This window comes from Anticarsia gemmatalis, chromosome 16 (assembly GCF_050436995.1).
Source record: "Anticarsia gemmatalis isolate Benzon Research Colony breed Stoneville strain chromosome 16, ilAntGemm2 primary, whole genome shotgun sequence".
NCBI classification, from domain to species: Eukaryota; Metazoa; Arthropoda; class Insecta; order Lepidoptera; family Erebidae; genus Anticarsia; species Anticarsia gemmatalis.
The window spans coordinates 9,267,400-9,293,210 of NC_134760.1; the positions used below are offsets into that span (position 1 = coordinate 9,267,400).

Genomic DNA, 25,811 nt, shown 5'->3' on the forward strand with positions numbered 1-25,811 from the left:
GCTAAAATAAATATCAGATTGTTAAAAGATTTTATGTTTTGGACTGGAAAGGCGCGATATGAAGAATAATAACTTTTGAAGAGTAAGAAGAAAGATGGGGAGGGATTGGTTTATTTTTCTGTTACTTACAAACATTATAAATTATTTTAAATATTTTTCAAAAGTAAAAGTTCCTGGACCCTTCTCCATAATTTTGTTAAAAATGTCTACTGGTATATCTTCAAATAGAATGACATTATTGTGTGCTATAAGTAACTAAAGTAGTTCTGCTACTAATGTGCCGTAGACATAAGCTATGTACTAACATTCACCACGTTTTGTTTGTGCGCCTGTCACATTCGGATATCGTAGTCGGTAAGTGTGTGTCTAATGTATGCGTGCTTTTACAATATTGCACCGAGTCAACCGTTGCGTTGATGTAATGTGCCTTCACTCACTTGTTTGAGCTTTGTCAAAGCTTATGTCGAGATAAGTCATGGGTTTTATAGTTAGTCCTTTAAAGAATTGATAATATATATTAATTATTACGATAATTATTGATTATACTATGTTCAAACTTGTGCAATACTAGCGTCAAATCATAGTCTCATATCGCTAAAATGTCAAAATTTGACATTAACTCGATAGTGCTCGATACTATGAAATGAATGAAAACAAAAATTAATTATATTTTCTTTTTCATCAATAATTTTGCCATGATTAATCAATTCTTTATTGGACAAACTATTAACAACTAGCTATAAGCAAAAACACAGAACTAGCTTCAACAAAAATCCACTCAATATTTTTGTTCGCGAGCTTTACTTTCCTACCTTACCCACAAAATGTTCTACAACGGTGTTCCCCTACAGGCTTCGAAGAGTAAGAAGTCGAAGAAGGCTGACTTCATTCCGTACCGTGACTCGGTGCTGACGTGGCTGCTGAGGGAGAACCTCGGAGGCAACTCCAAGACCGCCATGATAGCGGCCATCTCGCCCGCTGATATTAACTTTGATGAGACGCTGAGTACACTCAGGTAAATATACCCAGTAGTTGTGAGGAGAAACTTTAGGTGCGTGGTAATCGTAACCGGCGTGATTTTATTTATGTATGAATGTTGTGAAGAGAATATAGAACTATTATACTGTCTGCGCCATACTCTAAGAATCACAAGGGTCATAAAATAGTCATAAAACATAAGGCTGTCTCATATACCAGAGTAAATTAGCCATGACTATTAAGAAAGAAATGACAGCGAAGAAAAAATAATAAGTATTAAATTCTTACTACAGTCAGTAGACAGGACCGACTGTATTTATGTAGTTCATAAAATGGCGTCTTTTCATATTGTGCATTGTTTGATAACACAAATACTGAAATCAGCAATTAGCTACTCTGTCCTGCTATTATAAGAAACAGCTTCTACCCAACCAAACATAAACAAAATACATTTTCCCTCTACTTTAACATTTCACTATATTTTCTCCCTCCATCGAACAGGTACGCCGACCGCGCCAAACAGATCGTCTGCAAGGCAGTCGTCAACGAGGATGCCAACGCCAAACTCATCCGCGAACTCAAGGAAGAGATACTCAAACTGCGAGAGCTGCTCAAGGCTGAGGGCATCGAGGTTGAAGAAGGTAGGTCCCATAGAGACACGAGCTATGGCCTAGCAATAACTTTGTTTGAAATCGGTGGATTAATTTACAAAGGATGTATAAGGTGTATATAAAATACCAAAATATCTCGATTCAAAATGTAATAGCTCGAACGTTATGATGTTCAAAAAAGTGTAAAGAATTTCAAAACACTTGTTTACGAAGTAAATAGTAGGACTGTCAAAATTATGTTGCCATAAGGTTTTCCGAGACAATATGTAGTGAAATTTTCATTAGTAAAGTTAATACCTATTTATATTTTGCAATATTTACGGCGTTGCAAAAATGTTTAAGAGTAACTCGTTAATGTTATATGTAAATTCATCCACCGATTAAGATGAAAGCTTATCTAGGCGTTATCATTAAGTTAGGCTGTCTAGTCGTCATGTGATCGGATAGACGTATTGTGTGATTGTTTCATAGTGAACTAACCACGCAACGCCACAAACGATTACTATTGAAATACGTAATCAGTTAACATTAGTATTCTTGATACTAAAACTTGATTCTGTTTCAAATAACAACGAACGAACTAGGACCAGATGGTAGAGTCGTTTATGAAAAGAAAGAACAGCCTACCAGTAAGTAAATATAACGATAAACGAGGCTTTGCATTGCATCTGTACACCCCACCTTGTACGCTTGGCCTCCATCTTGGATCTGGGTTGCCAGACACGAAATATATAAAGAATTAAATTGGTTCCAATTTCAAAATTATCTCTGGCAGCCTGACACATATGTATCGAAAAAAAAAAGCAATTTATTTTGCACCCTTGTCCAGAGCTTGTGGCGTTATAGGCATACATAAATATTAGTATATCACTTCACTGATACAAATATTATATGAAATATGGTGTGGGTCATGCCATAAATATATATAATATTATAATATAAATATATAGATATATAATTGCGCTTTCTATCACTATATATTGGTGTTGGTTCTGGTACACTATTATTATGATACGATGGTTAGAAGATAGTGTATTTATGTAGCAAATACTTGTTCTTGGTGTGCTGTTATGTATTTTATTACTGAGCATTTTGATCTTATATTCAATGTTTTATAACGTTATTCTGAAATGCTCGGTTCTGCATAAGTTCAATCGAACTTGAAATGACAAATACAAGTATTATTTTTTTATTAAACTATGTTATTTTAACTAAGTAGGTAATAAAGGAAAAGAAAAAACAAGATAAACCTAAAATAATTTCAAATTCGATTGTTCTAAACGGATAAAAATGTCCGTTGGCGGCCATATTGAAAATAATTGGCGATGGAAATGTCAAAATTAAATATGGAACGTTGGTCGCAAGCGGTTGTTATGACGATGCGTTGCTACAAATATAAGCTTCTAGCTTCAGAGGCCTTGCATGTTTTACAATCTTTGTGTATCGATATAGACTACTTTTGATGTAATAAATATATTTATTTTGTGCGTAGAGTAACTATAATCACAATAAAATATATATTTAATTATATAACAATGTCCACTTGTTCATAAAATGTACAATGTGGATGGTCCCTAATGTCTTCCGTGCACACACGAAAGTGTATTTGCACTGAATGTTTTAGTGCAAATTTTAATATTTTGATACACTTTTTTATACATTTATATACAAATTTACTAACTAAATAATAAAAAATAATCCTTAAAACGAATTTACAATTGAATATAATTAAAAAATAATCAATAAAAGGTTGAAAATGAAAAAGATGATGAAAAAAATATATTAATCGTTTCCATCTTCGGTCTTTATGTTCATTCATAAGTCTTATAGTGTATTGTGACGTAGCAGGTGAAGAGAATGCTTCGCCGCAGCGCAAGAAGAGCGAGGCAGAAGTGCTGTCGCCGAAGCTGTCCCGAGCAGCCACGACTATTGCCGAAGAGGCCGTCGACCAGTTGCAGGCTTCTGAGAAACTTATTGCTGGTAAGTAAATCATTAAACGTACAAGTACAGATCTTAGAATAGATTTCAACAGGATCTTAGAGGACCATTGGACTATTTTGAAGACGAAGATGTTATAGAATATGTGTATTTTTTTTCATCAGTATCATCAGATTAAATTATTTCGTTATTATTAAGTCCGCATTTATTACATTACATTACATTAGCAAATTTCCACTTATCATTACTAAATTAGATAGACTTTGCTGTTAAAACTAAACACCCAGATGACTTCAAGTATCCCAATGTGATCAAGTCGAAGCAGGTCCTTCATCAGTTCTATTTCACGATTTTAATTGAGGCGCTCATAGCCAGTTGCGCTCACTGATCGGTAAACGACCTGTGGGTTAAGCAACCCTTGGCGCAGTCTTTCCATAGATGGATGACCGCAAAGTGGTATTTGAACAGGGCGTCTCCGTCCCTTGGACGTAAAACGACGGTGCTGGCTGTTGTCTACTAGAATAACAGTCGTTAAGCCATGTCAAAGGTCTCTCGGCGGCTTAAACAACTTTGACACTTAGGTTGACCACTGACCATAATACGACAAACAAACAAAGTTCAATTTCTTTATCAATAACTTTTCTCTAGAACTAAACGAGACATGGGAGGAGAAGCTGAAGCGTACAGAGCAGATCCGCGTGCAGCGCGAGGCTGTGTTCGCGGAGATGGGCCTGGCCGTCAAGGAGGGCATCACCGTCGGCATCTACTCGCCCAAGAAGACCCCGCATCTCGTCAACCTGAACGAGGACCCCAATCTGTCCGAGTGTCTCATTTATTATATCAAGGATGGTGAGTAAACACTCGATAACACTTTTTTGATAAACCTTTATAAACTATGCTTAATTAAGGCCAAAAGTTTATGTTGGACCATATCAAATAGCCTGCCATCGCCACGATAGCAATCCAGAGTATTGGAACCGCCTAAGTTGTTACACTTTTACACGGTACCCGAGTGAAGCCCACTTCATTCCCCAGGACCAAAACTGTACTGTAACCGTCATTGATTCAAATGAATAACCTATTACATGCTTGGTACAAAAATATAAACATAATAAGTTACTTCTGTCAACTGAAATGAATTAGACTTATGGGTCAATTTTAAGAACTTATCGTTGATCTAAGAAAGGAATCAGTATCGTTGATCTAAGAAAGCAATCAGTATCGTTGATCTAAGAAAGGAATCAGCTACCGTAATAATATTTTCTGATTTTCAAACACATTTTGTGTTAAAAACCTATCTATACTAACTACATGGCCCTTGCTTTACTACGACCAAAAAAATAAATTCAGCAGACTTTGTTAAATTGTGTACTTATTTCTAAAATGTCATTGTATTACAGGTGTAACTCGCGTGGGTACATCAGAAGCGAACGTGCCGCAAGACATCCAGCTCTCGGGCTCGCACATTCTGAGCGAGCACTGCATCTTCGAGAACACTGACGGAGTCATACTCCTCATTCCACATCATAAGGCGCTTATTTACGTCAATGGACGAGAGGTAAGATATGCTTGATCAAAATGTTTAAATTTTCTACCAATATTGTTCAGTTATTTAGGAGTAGGAAAAGGGTGTGGTCAGACTTATTTACTCGAGTATTTTAAAGCAAGAATATTATGTTCAGTGACATTTCTCGAATAAGAAGAATAATAATCCACCTTGCCAAGATTGACATCTGTTTTGACCATCAATATGTTTGAAAAAAACCGGTCAAGTGCGAGACGGACACGCACTCGATGTGTTCCGTAATACGGTCTCGTTTTAACTCTTTGGGTACGAAACTCTAAACATCAAAAATTTAAATGGGAAATAGACCTTTTACAAAGATTTTAAAAGCAGTTTTTTTCAGCATTGAAACCTTAAACCATAGTTCGCACAAACTGATGCTAAAACTGTCCCTTCTCCCAGGTGCAAGAGCCGATAATCCTGAAGAGCGGTTCCCGCGTGATCCTGGGCAAGAACCACGTGTTCCGCTTCACTCACCCCGGCCAGCCGCGCGAGGAGCCTGTCCATAACAAGGAGACACCAGGCACTGAGACCGCTGGAGACGCTGAAGCTGATGGTAAGCAACGTTAGCTGCGGTGTAGAATAGGTTGGGTTGACAATGTTTATGGCGTGAATTGTGACGGGGTTTTTTCTTTGACTAGTTTATTATTGTGACTGGATAGACAGGTAAAAAGGCCTATTTTATTAATAGTCAACCTCACCAAAATAAGTTCAGTGATGGATTACTTTAGAAACAGTTAACAGCCAACAGTCTGAATGAAAGAAAATTTACTTATACTTACCGCTGTTAAATCACAGCACAAAAATTACAACACGCCGCAACTGTCATTATAGCTTTATGCCAAATTGCAATTTTAAAATAAATAAGTTAAGGTTCAAATTACTCCAAACGATCTGCTCAGTTCCTGCTTTTGTCGGTACAGCAAGCAGCGATAGCGATGGCGACGCCGGCGCTGGTGGTGAGAACGTGGACTGGGACTTCGCCCAGTGCGAGCTGCTGGAGAAGCAGGGCATTGACCTCAAGGCCGAGATGCAGAAGCGACTCCTCGCCCTGGAGGAGCAGTTCCGCAGGGAGAAGGAACATGCTGACCAGCAGTTTGAAGAACAACGCAAGGTATGGGGCTGTCATTTGTATTTTATTTTCGACTATTTTTTGTGTAGCAGTAAGTGGGCTCATAATTGCTGGTCGTATTATACGATATACGATGTAAGGAAGCAAAGATTGCAATAATCAAGTGACCTTAACTGCACGTTTGGCGCAGTGGTTTAAGCGGTCACCTCGCCGCAACAACCGTAGCGCCGCGTGTGGTGGGTTCGAATCCTACCCGGGACAAATCTTTGTGTGATGAGCACGAGTATTTGTTCTGAGCCTGGTTGTCAATTTATCTATATAAGTATATATTTAGAAGTATATAAGTATGTTTATCAGTTATTTGGTTACCATAGTACAAGCTCTGCTTAGTTTGGAATCAAATGACCGTGTGTGAGTTGTCCAATAATATTTATTTATTTATTTATATTTACCTTAAAGTTATTTATGTGATTTTGTCATACAGAGAAACGTAAAGGCGAAAAAAAAGACTTTATTTTCTATACTACTTACTTCACTCCCAAAACTTCTACAAGATAAAACGAAAAAGCAATCGTATCAAGTACATTTAATATCTTAAGGCATATCTAACGATCTTCCTACATTGGTATAGAACTACGAGGCTCGTATCGACGCGCTGCAGCGGCAGGTGGAGGAGCAGAGCGTCACCATGTCCATGTACAGCTCCTACACGCCCGAGGACTTCCATAATGATGAGGATATCTTTGGTAAGACTATCAATACTAACAACTGATAAATTATAACTTTATCTTACGGCAGAAAGAGTAAAATTGTGTTTTATAGAATATACGCACACACATATTTATTGGAAAGAACACTTCTTTAGTTTAGTTTTTGGATCACCCTGACGTTTTTTTACATGTAAGAATCATACCAGTGATTTTGACCACCAGGGTGCAATAATTTTTTGGAAATTGACTTACAATTTAAAGCGTTACCAAGTGAAATCAAAGAGATTTCCATTGCCGCCATGAAACATTGAAGACAGTATATTCTATGAATCCATAACCAATTAGTATCCCAACTTCTTACGATGATGCTAAAGTAACATATTTCTCCACAGTGAATCCACTGTTCGAGACAGAATGCTGGTCAGCCCGCGAGGTCGGCCTGGCCGCGTGGGCCTTCCGCAAGTGGAAGTACCACCAGTTCACCTCGCTCCGAGACGACCTGTGGGGCAACGCTATATTCCTCAAGGTATGTCCCTGACTACAATTATTTCTTGATTTTACGTCTATATTATAAGATCTTATAGGATTGGTTGATAAAACATTTAGTTACACAAACATAATAATAGGCTTTGTGAACTAAGATCAATGAGGCAAAGAAAAAATACAAAGGATAAAGAAGGAATTTATGTATGCAGTTGTGACTAGAACAATCGCTATTCCAAACAGTCTTTAAAACAGAAATATAATTTTTCAGACTTCGGGACAACTTCCTCAACTTTAACGGTAGCTTGACTGACACGCCCAATAATTACATAGAAAAGAGAAAATGAAGCACTTATCTTACAATATTCTTCTCTTTTCAACAGGAAGCCAACGCGATTTCAGTGGAACTTCGCAAGAAAGTCCAGTTTCAATTTACTCTTTTGACCGACACGCCGTACTCGCCCCTCCCGGCCGAGTTGGCGCCTCGTGATGATGCAGATGATGAGTACAGGCCCAGTGCTCCTACCGTCGTCGCCGTGGAGGTCACTGACACTAAGAACGGAGCTACCCATTATTGGACGCTTGAGAAGTTACGGTAAGTGCTAAGGGAATTTAGATTCAGAAAATTGTGATTGGAAATTTGGTTACGATTTGAAACGTGGGTTTTGGTTTGTGAAGTACGGATTCTTTGGGGTAAGGAATGCTCTGGGTAGCAATATAGGGTTTGGGAAAAATGCTCAGGGTGTGTTTGAAAGCATTTCTTATGAAAGAGTGCGTATATACATAATAATATATCAATAACACGGGTGGAAAGAGAGAGATATTGGGTAAATAATGATCGTTTTTTGATGGTGTTTTTTTGTCTAAGTGGTATTTGATGAGCGTGGTTAAGTAATGACAGAATTATGTAATTACTATGTCATTGATACCATTGAATATAATTTCTAACAAATCATGTTGATTTAGGAGGTTTACGAATATTTCGTACCGAAATATTTTTATTTAAACATTGACATATTATTTTGATATAACGTGTACAAGTTTATAATTTCGCAAACTTTATATTTCTTCTACTTACACTACCAGTGAATTAAATATTTTATTTATTTATATTTATTTACCGTTACATTTGTAATCAAGAACGTACTGATATTACAGTATGACGTCACTCATTATATTAATTTTGTTGCATTTTGTTTCGTTCTCTTTTGTACCGTCTTTTTGTTTTTAATCTTTGAGAGACTACCCTCATTTTGCTGGTGCCGTGTCGAGTATACTATTATATGATATATAGACGAGAAATATATAATAATAGGGATATATATTTGTACAATAGTCTTGTATATACGTTATTATTATATAAAAAGGTGAGTACATTTTTCCTTTTAGGTCTATCTGTATAGTTGCGATGTATATCCATTTCTAATAGCGCTTGTTTTATTTGCCGCTTTTTTATTTTTATTTTTTACATTATTAACGTGCTATTTATATTATTATATATTTAAGGATAGATTCCCTCATTACGAATTTTACAGCAAATGAGAAGAAAGCATTTTTCATAGATGAGCTTAGACAAATGTGTGGATACATTATTTAAATCATTTTTGTCATGGCAACATTAGTGGTGATGAAGTAAGTTCCGATCATTTGCTCGATTGAAATGGGAGGGCATGCCTCAGTGTTATAAAATCGACATAAGGGCAACATATGTATGCGGTCTTCATACAAACACATTTTTTTGTTTGACGAATACACTCCACTTAACTGTTACGTACACCAAAAACGTATACGTGTACACATTGAATAGGAATTCCGAAAAAAAAATACCAACCAATTTTCACAGTGCAACATTAAAGTCTGCAGAAATAAATAAGTCCCATAGTTACTCGCGGACAGTTTACTGTTTATGATGATGATGCTCTCCGACTGATTTCGGCCATGCCGCTTCAACTGTTTAAATCGTGGTGGTAGAGGCATATCCTCTCAGAGCTAGGTAGATCCGCGTGACGTAATGGGGTAGCGGGGTACAGAGCGGTGTGTGTTATAGCCATCGGCTGGAGCTGATGCGCCAGATTTACAACATGAACGAGGGCGCGTGCGGCGAGGAGGACGAGCCGGCGCCGCTGCAGTTGGCCCCGCCGCCCGCCGCCGCCGCCCCCGCGCCCCCCGCAGACATACTGCACTGTATCTCCGCGTGCGCGCAACAGACCCGGCTCTCGCTAGCCAACCTGCTGCCCTCCAGGTTTGTCTACACGCCGCTTATGATACGGATATTTGACTGTGAGGAACTTTGTATACAAATTAAAGATTTATATCATGCATCACATATTTTTCTTTAAAAAAATGAGAAGACGTTCTACATTGAAATATTTCAGCTTTTCTCAACCAGTTTTAGTAAACGGACCTCAGATAATAATGCTGACACTCTAAAACAGGATTTAACTAGAATTACTTGGGGTCACTAGTATACGTTTAAACGATGATAAAAATTACATGTTTGAATGCAGGCATTTTATATAAAATAGAATGTAATATTTACATTTTTTTTAAAGTAGTTCTCTCTAAACTTACTAAGTTAAACAAATTAAAGTCAGCTTACAAAGTTCAGGTACAAAACAATTAGTACCACAGTCAAATACCTGTCAAACAGCGGACATTCGACATCTGGGGAGTCCGTCACGTGCTTAGGGCGCTACCGCTAGGGCTGGCACGATTGCTCCTCCACCTATAAATAGCTGCCCACCAACCCTGTATCGAGCTGCAACTAGCCTGACGCACTGTTAGCTTGCAATTTGTACTATATAAACTGAGTAATAAGGTTCAATTTGTAATGAAAAAGAGCAATTTGTATTGCAGGGTTTATGCTTTCGTCGTTGTTTTTACAGCTTCGGGTTAATCCACGCTTTGACAGTTTTAGTTAAAATCAAAATACCTTTTATAGTATTCCATGTATTTATAGTATAAGTAAACGCATAAACGAATACAGAACACTCTAGCATACATACAACTAATAAACCATTTATTAGTTGTATGTATGCTAGAGTTTAATATTTTTGAATTGTAAGTAATTGTTTTTGCGTATACTTGTTGTAATCTTGAGTTAACTTCACCGAAAAGCATATTGTCACATTGTGTTATTATGTAAGTATATGTACGTGTATGAACCTAATGTATGAAACATTTAAATAAAAATCATGTATAATTTGTAAACTCACTGCAAAGAATCCTCGTAAGCCACGCTGTGTAGCCTATACCTTTCAAAGTTTCTGTGTTTCTAACTGTAAGACATATTGTAGTTTTATGTATATATCAAATTGTTTAGTAATGTTCTCCTAATTATTGTGAGTTCTTATGATTTCAGCTTGTACAGCGCTAATGCCTTTGTATAACCTTGTATTGTAAAATGTATTGCATGTCTAACTTTATGAACCATTCCATAGACGGTATCCAATTTTCTCGTCCCATGAATTTAAACCACATATTCTTATATGTATAAAAATATTCTATGCCTATTTTTAATAATGCCTAATGTCAATTTGTAACCACAATATCTAATTTTTGACTTCTATCTCAGCACTAATAAAGGAAAAAATCTTATGAAGTCACGGAAGTTAGAGAACATAGGATACTTTTAAAAATACCTTCCACTGTATTCCTTAGCATTGTTAAACCACAAGCTTTAAATCCAAACGATCACAAGCACCGAAATCCCCCCAAACGAAATTACACTCTATCACTAACACCATAAGGTTTAAACTAATATTTGGTCAACAGACAACGTTTGGAGCTGATGCGTGAGATGTACCACAACGAGGCTGAGCTGTCGCCGACCTCGCCCGATCATAATATCGAGTCCGTCACTGGCGGAGACCCCTTCTATGACAGATTCCCGTGGTTCCGTCTAGTTGGACGGTTTGTATACAAACCCTCTTATTCATAAACACACTATAAACCTAGTTTAGTTAAAAAACTACTACAATATGTTTTCTCTTTTTCATTTCGCTATGGAGTGAAAGAAACAAAACTCTTTATAAGCCTTTCATAACTTCATATATTTTTTTGAATAAGAGGAAAAGTGTTTATTATTTTTAGGCTAGATTAAGTGTTCAGGGTCCAGCTCTGCTATAATGTCATGGCCATTTTTGCCGATTTTTCATATTTCTACAAACTTCTTGATCGTTCGTAGATATATTGACTATTTGGAACGGCCTCCAGAAGTTCTTTGATAAAAAAGTAACAAATTCAGTAGTGGTCTATAAGAACAGATATTATTTTAAATATAAGAGTAGGATATATTAAAATATTGTGGTAATGATAATAATCGAGTCGATTTTTGTGTAGTATCTTAAAATTATATATCGTTATTTTAGAGTACAAGTAACATAATTATCATTTTTCTTGAAGTCTGGAAAACCGATACTAATAAACGTGTTGTTTGTCAACAGGAGCTTCGTATACCTTTCGAACCTGTTATACCCCGTTCCTCTCATTCACAAAGTGGCCATCGTGAACGAGAAGGGAGACGTGAAAGGCTACCTACGTGTAGCCGTGCAGGCTGTCATCGATGCTGAGAAAAGTAAGACCTTTCATAGTGTAGTCATTGTTTTATTTCATCTATGAGCACAAATATCTACATGTTTAAAATTATCTATTTATGTTAAAAGACGCTAGTTCGTTCTTTGAGCGAAATAAAGAATGTGTAATAATAAAGAATGTAGGGTTCTTTTTATACTAATTGTCGCACATGGGGATTATGACATGTTTTTTCCTCATGAATCGTTTTCCATTCAAAAACTAATATTTATTATCAAAACCTATATTATATTATTTGCTATTTATTTAATTCCAAATACTAAATATTAAAATAGTAGATATTTGAACGCTCGGGTTGTCAAATTTCTAAAACGTCTTAAATTTTGGTGGTAAAAGCGTCACACCGTATTAGTTTTTTAATATTGTTGGATCTAAACTATCGTTGTAATAAAATATTCTAAAGCTTACTGTAGTGCAATTCTCTACAGTTGGTACTGTCGAGTTTCGAGAGTCTGACATTTAAAACATACTGCTAAAATAGTTCCTACGGAGCCCGCTAGAGGCGCTGATCAGAATTTCGAGTAAATTTTCTCGATAACCAATCGGTAGTAGATAGTGGTAGAGAATCGAGCTACTGTTATCATTGCTAAACTCCCTTTAAACTACATATGCATGTACCTTTCTAATATAATCTTATGAATGTTTCTTTAAATGTTTCTGTAGCAATAGAAATGTAGCATATCCCATAATGTATTTGTAGACAATGCAGAATTCGCAGCGGGTGTGAAGCAGTCAGCCAAGATATCGTTCGACGACGACATCGCCCCCGCGCGCCGCGTCAAGGCCATCACTAGCGTCAACAACATCAACAACATCAACAACATGAACAACAACGCCAACAACATTGATAAGAACAACGCTATCAACTTGGAGGAGCGCATCAATGATGTGCCCGATTCTAATATCAAAATTGAAGGTACCTTACCTTATAATTAAATATTTTTTGTATTTCCTTGCCTGTACCCATTTAACGTTAACTATTTTGTATGTAGATTTGACCTATTGTTAGTCAATAGGTCAAATCTACATACAAAATAGTTAGATGATACATACAAAATAAATTTTCCGTATAAATAGTTAGATGTAAAAAATCCTCTTATTTTATTGTACCAGCAACACTATTGAATATGTTTTTACTTGATAACAATTCATATAATAGTTCACCCATCATTTTGAATCGTAACCATACATTAAAACTACCAGTAACTTCAAAATCACATTTAAAAAATATCTGAAAAGATTAGCACAATAAAATAAAAAGCGGCACATAATTCACCGCAGAACTGGCAATGGGTGAATGTGATGCAGACAGTGGGCGCGGCGACAGCTCCCTGGCGTCCGAGCTGAAGGAGGAGGACCTGCCCGACCACCTCACCCTCGGCAAGGAGTTCACCTTCCGCGTGACCGTGCTGCAGGCGCACAGCGTGTCTACTGACTATGCTGATGTCTTCTGCCAGTTCAAGTGAGTCCTATTACTAGTGTACTAAGGTTGAATTTTGATGGAAAGAAAATTATGAGTTGCCAGATACATGGTTGCCAAGGTCCTCGGTTTATAAGTTAAGTTTTGCAGTGAGCAAAGACAATATGACGACGGCGAATAATTTCTTTAAAAAAAAGTAGGTATCATACTAAAGGCTATGAAGCATCTTTGCTGAAATAGTAGGTGAACTATGGTAAACAATCAATTTTCTACCATAGTAAAAGGTAAATGTAATTGAAAAACACTATAGAAATTGATTGTTCAAAGACTGTACTTAAAATTCTGCTCAATATCTCGTGGAACGGACTATTAACGACGCTTAGCTAGTGTTCACTATCTAGTAGTTTTACAAAGTATCAACACGATTCATATTCTTTGTTCTAGTTTCTTACACCGCAATGAGGACGCATTCTCAACAGAGCCAGTCAAGAACACCGGCAAGAACACACCACTCGGATTCTACCACGTGCAAAACGTGAGAAAACATAACAAATAAACCACACAATAGGTACTAATACATATTAGTATAATGTATGGAGAGGTAACTAATGTGATGTTCTGTTGACAGATAACTGTGCCCGTGACGAAATCGTTCGTGGAATATATCAAGACACAGCCGATCGTGTTCGAAGTGTTCGGACATTACCAACAACATCCTCTGCACAAGGTAACTTTACCTTAAATAAGTATGCTACGGTAATAAAAAGTTATGATAAACAACTGTGTGTGTATCGTAAATTACTTAGGGTAATTCTGCTAATTACAATTCAATACTAATAATATTTTTGTTGGAAATCATTGTCCTAGTTACTGCTCTTTAACCTAAACTAAATTACAATATATTGTTAATTATCCTAAAACAAAAATATTTCCGTGTTTGTAGTTTTCACTTCTAATTTTCCGGAAATGTCTCACTTATCCATCGTTATATTTAGATGAGAAAACAATCGTAGTTAAAAAATCTCTTATTTCCCTTCTAACTGTCTGTACAAGAACAACATTTGAAATAATAATTTATTTTCACAGGATGCCAAACAAGACGGGCCAGTAGCGGGTCGCACGCCCCCCCGCCGCATGCTGCCCCCCTCCATCCCGATCTCGGCGCCGGTGCGCAGCCCCAAGTGGGGCGCGGCGGCCGTGGCTGCTCCGTGCTGCAGCTCGCACCTGCACTCCAAGCACGACCTGCTCGTCTGGTTCGAGATCTGCGAGCTCGCGCCCAGCGGGGACTATGTGCCGGCTGTTAGTATTACAACATTTTTATTTGTATAACTCGGTAATATTGTCCTAATTGTATCGATTTAGGGTAGAAAGTGAGATAGGGTTTAGAGTTCGATTTTTAGGTTGTTACTGAATATTTACCAAGAAATGAAAAGTTGGTGTCATAGGTTCCCATCTTACACTGTTCATAACAGTCCGGAAGGAGAGCGTGTTAAAATATCGATCCAGCAGCTCTATTCTTTGAGCTGTAAGAATATGGGCATAGAAACTAGTATACCTGTATTATGAGTATACGTGTACAGTTGGGTACTATTCAAAACTCCGAACAGCTAGTTTGAATGAAACTGGCTCTTATTGATTCTAAAATGTACACCCATGATCTAAAATGAGTCTTTTACCAAGCTACGCTATAAATTACACAACTAATTGCAATCTATGGCAAACCGGTGGCAAAAAACCATACAATATAATTAAAAGTTTAAGTAACCTCTAATATACATGATGTATTCACCGCGTGCGTGCGTTGTGCGTGTGTCAAGCAGGTGGTGGAGCACAGCGACGAGCTGCCGTGCCGCGGCCTGTACCTGCTGCACCAGGGCATCCAGCGCCGCATCCGCATCACCATCCTGCACGAGCCCTCGCAGGACCTGCAGTGGACCGATGTCCGCGAACTTGTTGTTGGTAAGACTACCTACATTATGAAATATTCTCATGTTATTACTTTCAAAAACCGTTTGTGTTGTATGTTTAAATCATGTGAAAATTCTGTTACCATTTTTGAGTTTATTTTGATTAGAAAATTACTAAAACTGCCTGATAAGATTTCCTAATTAAAATAAATAGTCTTTGAATCAAATAGGAAACGTATTTGATTCCGACAGACAAAGTGTTTGATTTAAAATAGGCACTGTATTTCTGACAAAATAGTAAAGTCTTTTTAGGGTCCGTTTTAAAACTCAAACCCAGAGCGGTTAAGTAAAAAATAATTACACAAGTTTGAGTTAGGTATATTTCACGGGACATATAAATATTTCGATGAAAATTAAAAATATATAAATAATTTAAAAAAATCCTCAGTTTCTTTTTTCACGTTTTATTTTTTAGTACATTTTTTTTTCTTTTAAATATCTTAAAGAAAAGTAATTATTTACATGTTAGTTTAACGATAACTTAATAGCAAAACTCCTCATCCAGGTCGTATCCGCAACTCACCGGAAGCCAACGAAGACACGACAGACGGCGACGAGGACGGTGCTCTGTCGCTCGGGCTGTTCCCCGGCGAGCGGCCGACGTTGGACGACCGCGCCGTGTTCAGGTTCGAGGCCGCGTGGGACAGCAGCCTGCACGGCTCGCCGCTGCTCAACAGGGTCAGCGCTAACGGCGAAGTCGTGTATATCACGCTCAGCGCTTATCTTGAGGTGAGATTATTACACGAACTGTTATAACTATTGAATTTAAATTTAAAGTATCCTTTAATTAATGAGTTCAAAAGTGTTAAAAATTGTCTTATTACTTAAGTGCAAAAACTTGTAGTGAGCCCAGTATGCAAGGTTCGTAATTGAGGAGGTATACAACATTCAGAATGAAGAATATCAGTGACATGCAGGCTTATGTAGCTAACGGTGGTCTGTTTGCTAGTTTATTTTGGAATGCCATGGCTCACTACTAGTTGACGGACCTTAATAATGAGACAATTTGAAATGTTTCGCAGGTACCATGTATAATTTATTTCTGTTCTTACTAATTTCGTTGTATTTATAATGTAAGGTGGAGAACTGCAGCCGGCCGGCCATCATCACGAAGGACCTGTCGCTGGTGGTGGTGGGGCGCGAGGCGCGCACGGGCCGCTCGCTGCGGCGCGCGCTGTTCGGCTCGCGCGCGGCGCGGGCGGACCACATCTCGGGCGTGTACGAGCTCAGCCTGCACCGCGCGCTGGAGCCGGGCGTGCAGCGCCGCCAGCGCCGCGTGCTGGACACCAGCGCCACGTACGTGCGCGGCGAGGAGAACCTGCACGGCTGGCGCCCGCGCGGGGACTCGCTCATCTTTGACCACCAGGTATGTACTGGACCTTTAGTGGGTATGCCCGCCCTTCTGGCTGAAGAGTCCCACTTGACCCTGCGCTCCACCCAAGGCGCAGAGTATACGCAGGGTAGCGCATTTACCCACGAAAAAATATGTATATACTTGACTACGTATTATATTTCTTTAGCGTCAAATCACTTAAAAGTCGCCCGAGTTGAAAATTGATTTCCAAAGGATTTTAATTTTTGTTTTTAAGCTATGTAATATTTTACAACTCATCACCTTTTCGATGTTTAACTATTATAAAACTGTACTTAAGTTTCCTCTGACGCACAGATACAATCAAAATCAACAACTTTCACCACATTTCACAATGTCCTCTCACAATATCTAAAGTAATTAATCAACATATTCGTGTACAGTGGGAGCTGGAGAAGATGACACGTCTGGAGCAAGTGGGTCGCACGCGCCACCTGCTGGCGCTGCGCGAGAGACTGCGCCACGGACACGAGAACACTGTCGCACCCAACGACTTTACTAAGACAGAGAAGGTTTGTAACATATATTACTTGAATTAAATCACAACTACTACTACTACGCTTTTGAAAACGCGTTTTTGATAGCTTTATGTAAACTGTTAATTGAATCAATCAGAAACATTATTTGCGTGTGTAATCTCTGTAAAACGTTTTCGTCTTATTGTATTATATGCTTAAAAATTAAGAACACTCTGTGGTTTGGATAAAAGTAAATACCATTAAACAGCTTAAGCGAAATGCCGCTAAAATATTCCTAAATGAAAGAATACTTAAAAAACATCTTTTTTTATATTTTATTTTAAGCGAGTGTGTTGTGTTATACAGGAGGTGTGCAACATGGCGGCCAAGGCGGCGGCGGAGTGCGGGCGCGACGAGTCCGTGTACGAGCCGTGGGACATGTCGCCGCGGGAGCGCGACCTCGCCACCAAGTACATCAAACTTATACAGGGTACGTCACATACCAATATACAAGTATACACACTTTCTAATTAAAATTTTTCTTAATATTTCTTTGTAAAATAACAATAATTTATACATTATTTTCTATCTGAATTAACAATACCCCGTTCCCCGTCTCGCTGCCTTTTGTTTGTTTTACCATACCAAAAGGAGAAGGATAAAAATCCCTGCTTTTTTCTTTGTATCGTGTCTCTATTTTGAAATAAAAGAAGAAGAAAAGGAAGATCTCTCATTCTTTTCTGGAACTCGTGCTCAAAAGATTTCCTAAAGAGTTTAACATTACAATAAAACAAAGTTTATAAGGAAGTGTTCTGTAATTGCCGGGTTTACTTATAAAATTGTTTTACGTTGGCAGGAAGGATAGGCTCGTCTGGCAAGGAGGTGGAGGCGGCGGCGTCTCCCGCCACGCCGGTGGACGAGGGAGTGTCGGCAGACATCTCCACACCGAGTCTGTTGTCATCCATACACAGCGCTAGCAGCTTCGAGTAAGTATTACATACCATACATTTAGTATTAAAACGGTTTAAAAGTAGTTGTATATTTTGTGGTATGAGTTGATAATACATTTTGTAAATTGATAATGATTATGAATTTTTTATAATCAGTTCAAACTGTCAATAAAATTCCCACGATTAAAACCCACCTTTCTTGAGCAGTATTATTATTGGCTATCGTAGTCTTTGTCCACCTTTCAGTTAATAGTAAAAATCTCCTTCTGGAGGCTCTAGCTCCCTTACTATAATTACCTTTTTTTTTATAATTTTCACTTTTTGAGCTCAAATTTCAACTAGGAAAGAAAAGTTGCTATTTTTTCGTAGTTAAAATTTGTCAACCAATCGTCTAAATAATACTTGTTTCTAGACTGTGCTCCCCGGAGCGCGGTCTGCTGGAGAAGTCAATGTCGGGGTGGGCGGGCACGCACGGCGCGGCGCTGGCGGCGGCGGCGCTGGGCCACGCGGGCGCCGCGCTCTACGTGCCCGACTGCGAGGAGGTGCGCGTGTCGGCCGCCGTGGCGCGCCGCGGACACCTCAACGTGCTGCAGCACGGCACGCATGGATGGAAGAAACGCTGGCTGGTACGTGTTGTGTAGCTTTCTGATAGTTACACATGTGATAATATTGTTTTGATAAACGGTCAAGTTTTACAGTTCTTTTGTGTGTAGATTTGTATTTTGTAAAAAATATATCGGTAAGGAGGTACCCCCTAAAAACTTATATTTATTAAAGACTCAATCTTCAATTGTAAGCAAATCTAAAGCTTCAACTGACTTCATTTAAATGCAATAAACAGAAATACTAACCATTCAAATTAAAAAATAAGTTTAGTAAAAATGACTATAAAGAAGATGCCCAAGCCTACTGGATATTACTGTAACAATCATGTGGAAATTATAAATATTAACGTATACGTGTGTGTACGCAGGTGGTGAGACGGCCGTACGTGTTCATCTACCGCGACGAGCGCGACCCCATCGAGCGCGCACTCATCAACCTGGCCAATGCACATGTGGAGTACTCCGAGGACCAGGAGCAGATGGTCCGCATGCCCAATACCTTCAGGTAAGCATCCACTACATACAAGACCTACTTCTATTATAGAAATTATTTATAGTAAAAAGTATTTTAGTATGACACTTATTTGCTCCAGAAAGTAACAGTACAGATTTTGAATTTAGTTAAAAAATAAGAATCAAATTCATGGCCATGAATTTGATTCTTATTTTTTGACAAGTCTAAGTTATTATGGATATCAACATTTTATCATAGGATAGAGAAAGTAAAAAATAAGCAATAATCGATCAACTATTAATGTTTGAATATAGCTTTTAGAAGGTTGCCATCGTTTAATTAACTGATTAAAACCTTTCAAAACATAACCTAGCAAATTATCAAGCCACTTAAGGTCTTTACAAACTGGGTTGCATTTGCATTCACTTCAAAGTAGAATACCAATGCAACTTACTTTCATTTTCCCGTCCGCTGTAAGCCATTTCCTTACAAAACAATACGTTATACATTCGTTTGTTCGTTACAGCGTGGTGAGCAAGGAGCGCGGCTACTTGCTCCAGACACTTGGTGACAAGGAGGTGCACGACTGGCTGTACGCCATCAACCCGCTACTCGCCGGACAGATCAGGTGAGATCTCGCACAGTACTATAGCTATCTATTATACACGCATATCAACATGTGAAAGATAGCTAGAAGCACAAAAATATTAAAAAAAAAAGTGCCAAATGTTGCCAAGATTAAAATACATTAAAGTTTAAATAGCTAAGTTTTTTAAGAAAGTAGTCACTCTGCCAGAATGAAAATACATCGAAGCTTAAATTGCTAAGTTTGAAAAAAGCAGTCGTTCTGCTTTTAATTTACCTACTGTGTGGTGTTATAGAACAAAATATCGAAATTCAGTAAAAAAAAAATATTTTGGATTATTATAGAAGCTTACTACTAAAATGGCTTATTAAGGCTTGTAGTGTTTGCTAATTTTAATTAAATTTTACTATACTGAGTTAACGTTCAGTTAGTAAACGAAGTACCGCCAATATGCAGTACAACGTTTTCTAACTGACTCTTATTTCCTAACACCAAAATTGATATCAAATTAATATCTTTAATTATTAAGGACCGATTTTTACATCGTCTTTTAATTCTCTGGAAAAATATATTTTCAAAAACCTTCTTCATTTATTTTTCAAAATGATTTCTCTAAGAAAGTTATCCGACTATGAAAACATCGGGCCTTACTCGATCACCAAAAGCCCCATAATAATCCCCACTGGTGATCGTATTTCCCTCTTATAATTCTGACCATGACAAGTAGTGACTAAGTGTGCAATTGTCTGGTTTGGCTCCGTCAATATACACGCTTGAAGGTGTGGGTTCCCAGGTCGCGCTCGGCACGTCGCGGCGCGGGGGGGCCGGGCGGGGCGGGGGGCGCGGGGGGCGCGGCGCCATGAGACAGCCTCACAATGGAGTCTATCCTCGTTTTTTAAGTGCGTCTCCGACAACGCGCTAGCGCATCATAAACGCGCCTTGAGGTATTGAAACGGCTCAAATTATACACCACTGGAATCACTATTATACAAGACGAAAAGTTGTTAAAAGAAGGATATTTTACAGTTTTATTCATAAACGATTAAAATACGATATCTATTCGCATCTAATAACCAAATTCACCAACTTGTATAGCAGCTTTTTGCCTGTCAAAACTTTTGTCTCTCTCCATCTAGGTATCTTCAAAACTATGATAGAAGGGGACAAAACATTTGCAAGTTAAACTCCTGCTACGTTTATGAATGAGATGGTAAGATAGTTAGATCGACAGTTCTGACCTCTAGTGACTAAACGAAGTAACGAACGGCAGCTATTGTGATATAACCAGAGTCAGAACGAGAGTGGTATTCTATCGGATAGAAAAATTCAGACTGACTACACTAGCGTCATGTTAGTTTAGTAAAAAAGTATTCACTTTTAGTCTGTGTAACGTGTACGTACGTGCACGCAATGTGGCAACTAAAATGTATAGAAGTGAAAGATGGTGCAAACAAACTTGTGTGGTTGATTGTATAATGTTGATTCCAATAGTCAAGTGCTGGTTTGTTGAGAGTATCTGTGACTGGTTTGGTGGGGCATAGACTTACTGAACGCTCAATGGAGCTTTTATTTACTGTGGTCCATCGTTCTAATGTAAAACATTCATCCATTTCGTATTTAAAATTGCCAATGTGAAACACGACTGATCAAATTCACTAATTTACAGGAAAAAGTGACTATAAAAATGTATTGCTAATTGTAATTTTCAATACGAAATAGATAATGTAATCTATGTATATTTTGTTTGTTATAAGTTTTACAACTTGGGACCACAATATAATACGAGATTTAACGCAAATGAATCAATTATTTTAGCATATCCATGTTTAATTAGCAGTATTATTGTAAAGCAGCTGCATTTAATGCGATATACGATATATACGTAAATAGATATATATGTATATTTTATTTATATTTGCTACACGAATTCAATGACCAGTCGGTGCCAAACAAAGACCTCGAAATATTTTTGAGTAAAAATTTAAAATCTCTTTTTACATATTGGACCAAGATCCCAGAGCTGCCAGACCTACGTCATTTTAGCAAAGCTGAAACTTTGAGGATTGTTAGTATAAAGGGTCTGTTAAGAGGTATGCACATCCACTACCTTGAAAGCGGGGCCGTTTCTGAGGTAGCGCGGAGTGAAGGTGCGTAAAAAACGACCCAACCCACGTTATAGTAGCAAAGTTGGTTTTCAGATATGTTATTAATGATATTATGTAGAATTAAAATTGACTATTGCCAGACCGTTTCCCGGGGCCATTACTTCTGCCAGACGCCTTAAATGTTATAAAAAAATGAGGTCAACTACGTCATAGTAGCAAGCCTAAATTTTATATATGTTATTAAAGGTACAATTTTAAGACCCCCTGTATGCGGACAGACCATTCCGCGGGGCCCTTCGTCCCCTAGACGCCATTAAACTTTCCCTATGAGTGCGAGAGTAAGAGCATTATTCATACACATAAATGAAAAACAATTGAATTAAAAAATAAAAATTGAAAAATTATTGAATACTAACTGACCCGCGCATCTTTGCTTGCGTCACTTAAGAGAGATAGGTCAAAATGTTACATAAACGGGTTATGTAACATTTTTCACTGGTGCTCTGCTCCTATTGGTCGTAGCGTGATGATATATAGCTTATAGCTTTTCTCAATAAATAGGCTATCCAACAGTAAAATATTTTTTTATTCGCACCAGTAGTTCCTGAGATTAGCGCGTTCACACAAACAAACAAACTTCTCAGCTTTATAAAATTAGTATAGATTAAAAGTACTTGGAATGTTTAGGAAGATACCTAAACATTCCAAGTAGTTTTAATCCGGGAACATTATATAACTCGCAGATAAATTTTTGAATTACATCAAATATATTTTGTTCCTTCGCTTTATCAATAGATAATTCAACTTCTCCGAATTGAACAAAAGCTTCTTGATATTCTGGCGATTTCTTTAAAATTTTAAATGGTCTGAGCTGAATTGATGTAGATGCTGCACGGCTACAACTTTTCATTAACACGTATACAGTCGGCGATGTGAATGAGAAATTCCACCGGCAAAATGTTAAAAAATTCGACGCAAGTAATTTACCTCCTTGTAAATCTGAATTGCTTCAACAATTTCGACGATCAAATTATATTGCGGGTGTCTGGAGTAATGCTCATATAAAGCGTCCTAGCATTTTAAGCCCAGCAAATAAAGGGTGGGTTCTAAAGGATAACCATTATCATTTTAAGTGGTTTGGTGGTGACCAATTGCCAAGTTTCGTAAGCGAATCACTTGAAAACGAATTAGGTATTTTATTTTAACTATAAATTATTTCAATATACCTACTTGTAACTGTTTTCAACATCATTACCTACATTTTTTTTAACAGAGAATTCAAGTAACAATGAAGACGATGGTGGAGATGATTTAAATATTCAATTTGATGAGGGAAGTAAGAGCTCAGATAATGATGATGATGATGAATGACTACAATTTTTTTTTCATAATTTTTGTGAATAGTGTAAACCATATCTATTTTTAAAATAATTCCCAAAATAATGTTACTTATCTTCCTAAACATTCCAAGTACTTTTAATCTATACTAATTTTATAAAGCTGAGAAGTTTGTTTGTTTGTGTGAACGCGCTAATCTCAGGAACTACTGGTGCGAATAAAAAAATATTTTACTGTTGGATAGCCTATTTATTGAGAAAAGCTATAAGCTATATATCATCACGCTACGACCAATAGGAGCAGAGTACCAGTGAAAAATGTTACATAACCCGTTTATGTAACATTTTGACCTATCTCTCTTAAGTGACGCAAGCAAAGATGCGCGGGTCAGTTAGTATTCAATAATTTTTCAATTTTTATTTTTTAATTCAATTGTTTTTCATTTATGTGTATGAATAATGCTCTTACTCTCGCACTCATAGGGAAAGTTTAATGGCGTCTAGGGGACGAAGGGCCCCGCGGAATGGTCTGTCCGCATACAGGGGGTCTTAAAATTGTACCTTTAATAACATATATAAAATTTAGGCTTGCTACTATGACGTAGTTGACCTCATTTTTTTATAACATTTAAGGCGTCTGGCAGAAGTAATGGCCCCGGGAAACGGTCTGGCAATAGTCAATTTTAATTCTACATAATATCATTAATAACATATCTGAAAACCAACTTTGCTACTATAACGTGGGTTGGGTCGTTTTTTACGCACCTTCACTCCGCGCTACCTCAGAAACGGCCCCGCTTTCAAGGTAGTGGATGTGCATACCTCTTAACAGATCCTTTATACTAACAATCCTCAAAGTTTCAGCTTTGCTAAAATGACGTAGGTCTGGCAGCTCTGGGATCTTACTCTATATACTATATTGGTGTAGCTTAATTCTTAAGTATATTACAAAGTAATATCATACTCTCAAAAAGAGGTTTTATTTTTTATAAAAAATATATTGTGGTCGCGGGCATGATTGGTTGTTACGTTGTAATGTTTAGAAGGAAAGGGTCGAATGAGACGGGACCAAACCGGTGCACTGATTGAACACGACGGGGTAACGATAATATTTATTACATTGTAATTGTTCGTATTCGTCATAAATTCCTACTATGAATCTAGTCGCGAGCTGTTTCAATATCTTATAGGAACGCATATAATGTTCTTTTGTGTATGTTAAATGGCGTCTTTGGACCACGATATGCGTAGCTCCATATATAACGCATAGTCAACGATACTTAACCATCATTAAGAATATCAGCATTTATGTTATCCGAACGTATCGTGGTCCATCGACTGTATAAACTATGTAGAGAGTGCCGAACTGTACTTTGTCTTTGTACAACTCTGTGCAATAATCAAAACAATAATATGTATTGCGCACAAATATAATCGGCGATGTGTGATAGGCTCCATTTTGTAACATGATGTATAACTAAGAATTTAATGAAAATATAACTGTATTTGTGAAAAGACAAATTACTGAATCTATATAAATTTTCTTCTAACGTTGGATACATAATTACCTAATGTAATTTACCTTGTATATACGTATGACCCGAACGGTAGTATAAAATATATTTTGAGGCTCAAAAGGCCGAGGTGGCGGTAGTCAGTATCGTATGTCGGCATACGTAATCCTCTCACATTTTAGTATTGATTGTAAATACATTAATATATTTGTAGTTAAATGTAGACTATGCATTATGAATCATTTTACGCTACTTCGTGTAGTTCGTGATTTTATTTAACATATTATTGTTTTGTGTAACGATGTTTTTTCTTTTTAAATTCTTTATATGGAATGTATAAAGTAGGTTAAATGTGATGTTACTCAAGTAAAATATCTCGAATGATTTCAAATCAGATTATTCCGTTCGGAGCATTCCGTACGTTCTAGTCATACCGTGTAGGTACATTGTACGTGATGCCGCAGCACATCCCTGCAGCGATGTTGCGCTGCGAACATTCACTCACTTAGTAGTTGTGGTACGTGTCTCTCAGTTATACTCCCCCCTACCCCCTACCCCCTACTCCCCAGTCCTAAGTGTTGTCTCATCGGTCCATAGTTCTACATATATTTATACAGATACGACATTTATATCATCGTAGTTAGATAATGAATGTGACTGTAGTTTTATATGGATGATTCTTTATTACTTTTATGTCGACACTCTGTTGTAAGTCCGAGCAATTGTTTACTCTCGTTACCGCTTCGATAAATGTTGAATAATATTATAATAATTGTCACTACACTATCGCTTCTAGGTGACTATACTTTCCATTCGAGGTCGAGCATACATAGATGTATTTATAACAACATTGTAAGCTTAAGACTTTATAGTCGTTGTAAATATTTTAATTCGTTTGGTACTTACATGGGTTACAGAAAATTAAAAAAAAATAGCTTTCTCCTGTTAAAAGTCCAGTCACACCGGCTTACACACTCAACCGTAGACATTAAATATTCGGCTAACACTAGTGAATATCCTGATAATAATTTAGCGTATAATAAACGTAGCTGTAAGAACAAAAAGTATTATCCAAAATTTAGACATGCTGTGTG

General features: G+C 37.5%; 1 protein-coding gene across 16 annotated transcripts in view; it reads left to right on the plus strand.

Moving 5' to 3' along the window:
* Positions 1-21,882, plus strand: part of unc-104 (kinesin family member unc-104) — a 129,034-nt gene extending 107,152 nt beyond the window's left edge. For 6 of the 16 annotated variants that reach the window (XM_076124713.1, XM_076124716.1, XM_076124712.1 and 3 more), the window contains 29 exons: positions 852-1,015; positions 1,480-1,619; positions 2,174-2,218; positions 3,435-3,569; positions 4,176-4,376; positions 4,928-5,085; positions 5,494-5,647; positions 6,015-6,205; positions 6,795-6,909; positions 7,266-7,399; positions 7,740-7,951; positions 9,404-9,598; positions 11,131-11,268; positions 11,802-11,932; positions 12,650-12,865; positions 13,231-13,411; positions 13,814-13,904; positions 13,998-14,096; positions 14,456-14,668; positions 15,187-15,328; positions 15,842-16,065; positions 16,415-16,702; positions 17,092-17,220; positions 17,533-17,656; positions 18,023-18,152; positions 18,529-18,742; positions 19,090-19,226; positions 19,702-19,803; positions 20,541-21,882. In XM_076124713.1, coding sequence (XP_075980828.1) covers positions 852-1,015; positions 1,480-1,619; positions 2,174-2,218; positions 3,435-3,569; positions 4,176-4,376; positions 4,928-5,085; positions 5,494-5,647; positions 6,015-6,205; positions 6,795-6,909; positions 7,266-7,399; positions 7,740-7,951; positions 9,404-9,598; positions 11,131-11,268; positions 11,802-11,932; positions 12,650-12,865; positions 13,231-13,411; positions 13,814-13,904; positions 13,998-14,096; positions 14,456-14,668; positions 15,187-15,328; positions 15,842-16,065; positions 16,415-16,702; positions 17,092-17,220; positions 17,533-17,656; positions 18,023-18,152; positions 18,529-18,742; positions 19,090-19,226; positions 19,702-19,803; positions 20,541-20,712 — 4,575 coding nt within the window. In that variant the 3' untranslated portion in view covers positions 20,713-21,882. The remainder of the gene's footprint in view (positions 1-851; positions 1,016-1,479; positions 1,620-2,173; positions 2,219-3,434; positions 3,570-4,175; positions 4,377-4,927; positions 5,086-5,493; positions 5,648-6,014; positions 6,206-6,794; positions 6,910-7,265; positions 7,400-7,739; positions 7,952-9,403; positions 9,599-11,130; positions 11,269-11,801; positions 11,933-12,649; positions 12,866-13,230; positions 13,412-13,813; positions 13,905-13,997; positions 14,097-14,455; positions 14,669-15,186; positions 15,329-15,841; positions 16,066-16,414; positions 16,703-17,091; positions 17,221-17,532; positions 17,657-18,022; positions 18,153-18,528; positions 18,743-19,089; positions 19,227-19,701; positions 19,804-20,540) is intronic. The other 10 variants (XM_076124724.1, XM_076124726.1, XM_076124721.1 and 7 more) reach the window with 10 other exon arrangements.
* Positions 21,883-25,811: the final 3,929 nt, after the last annotated feature.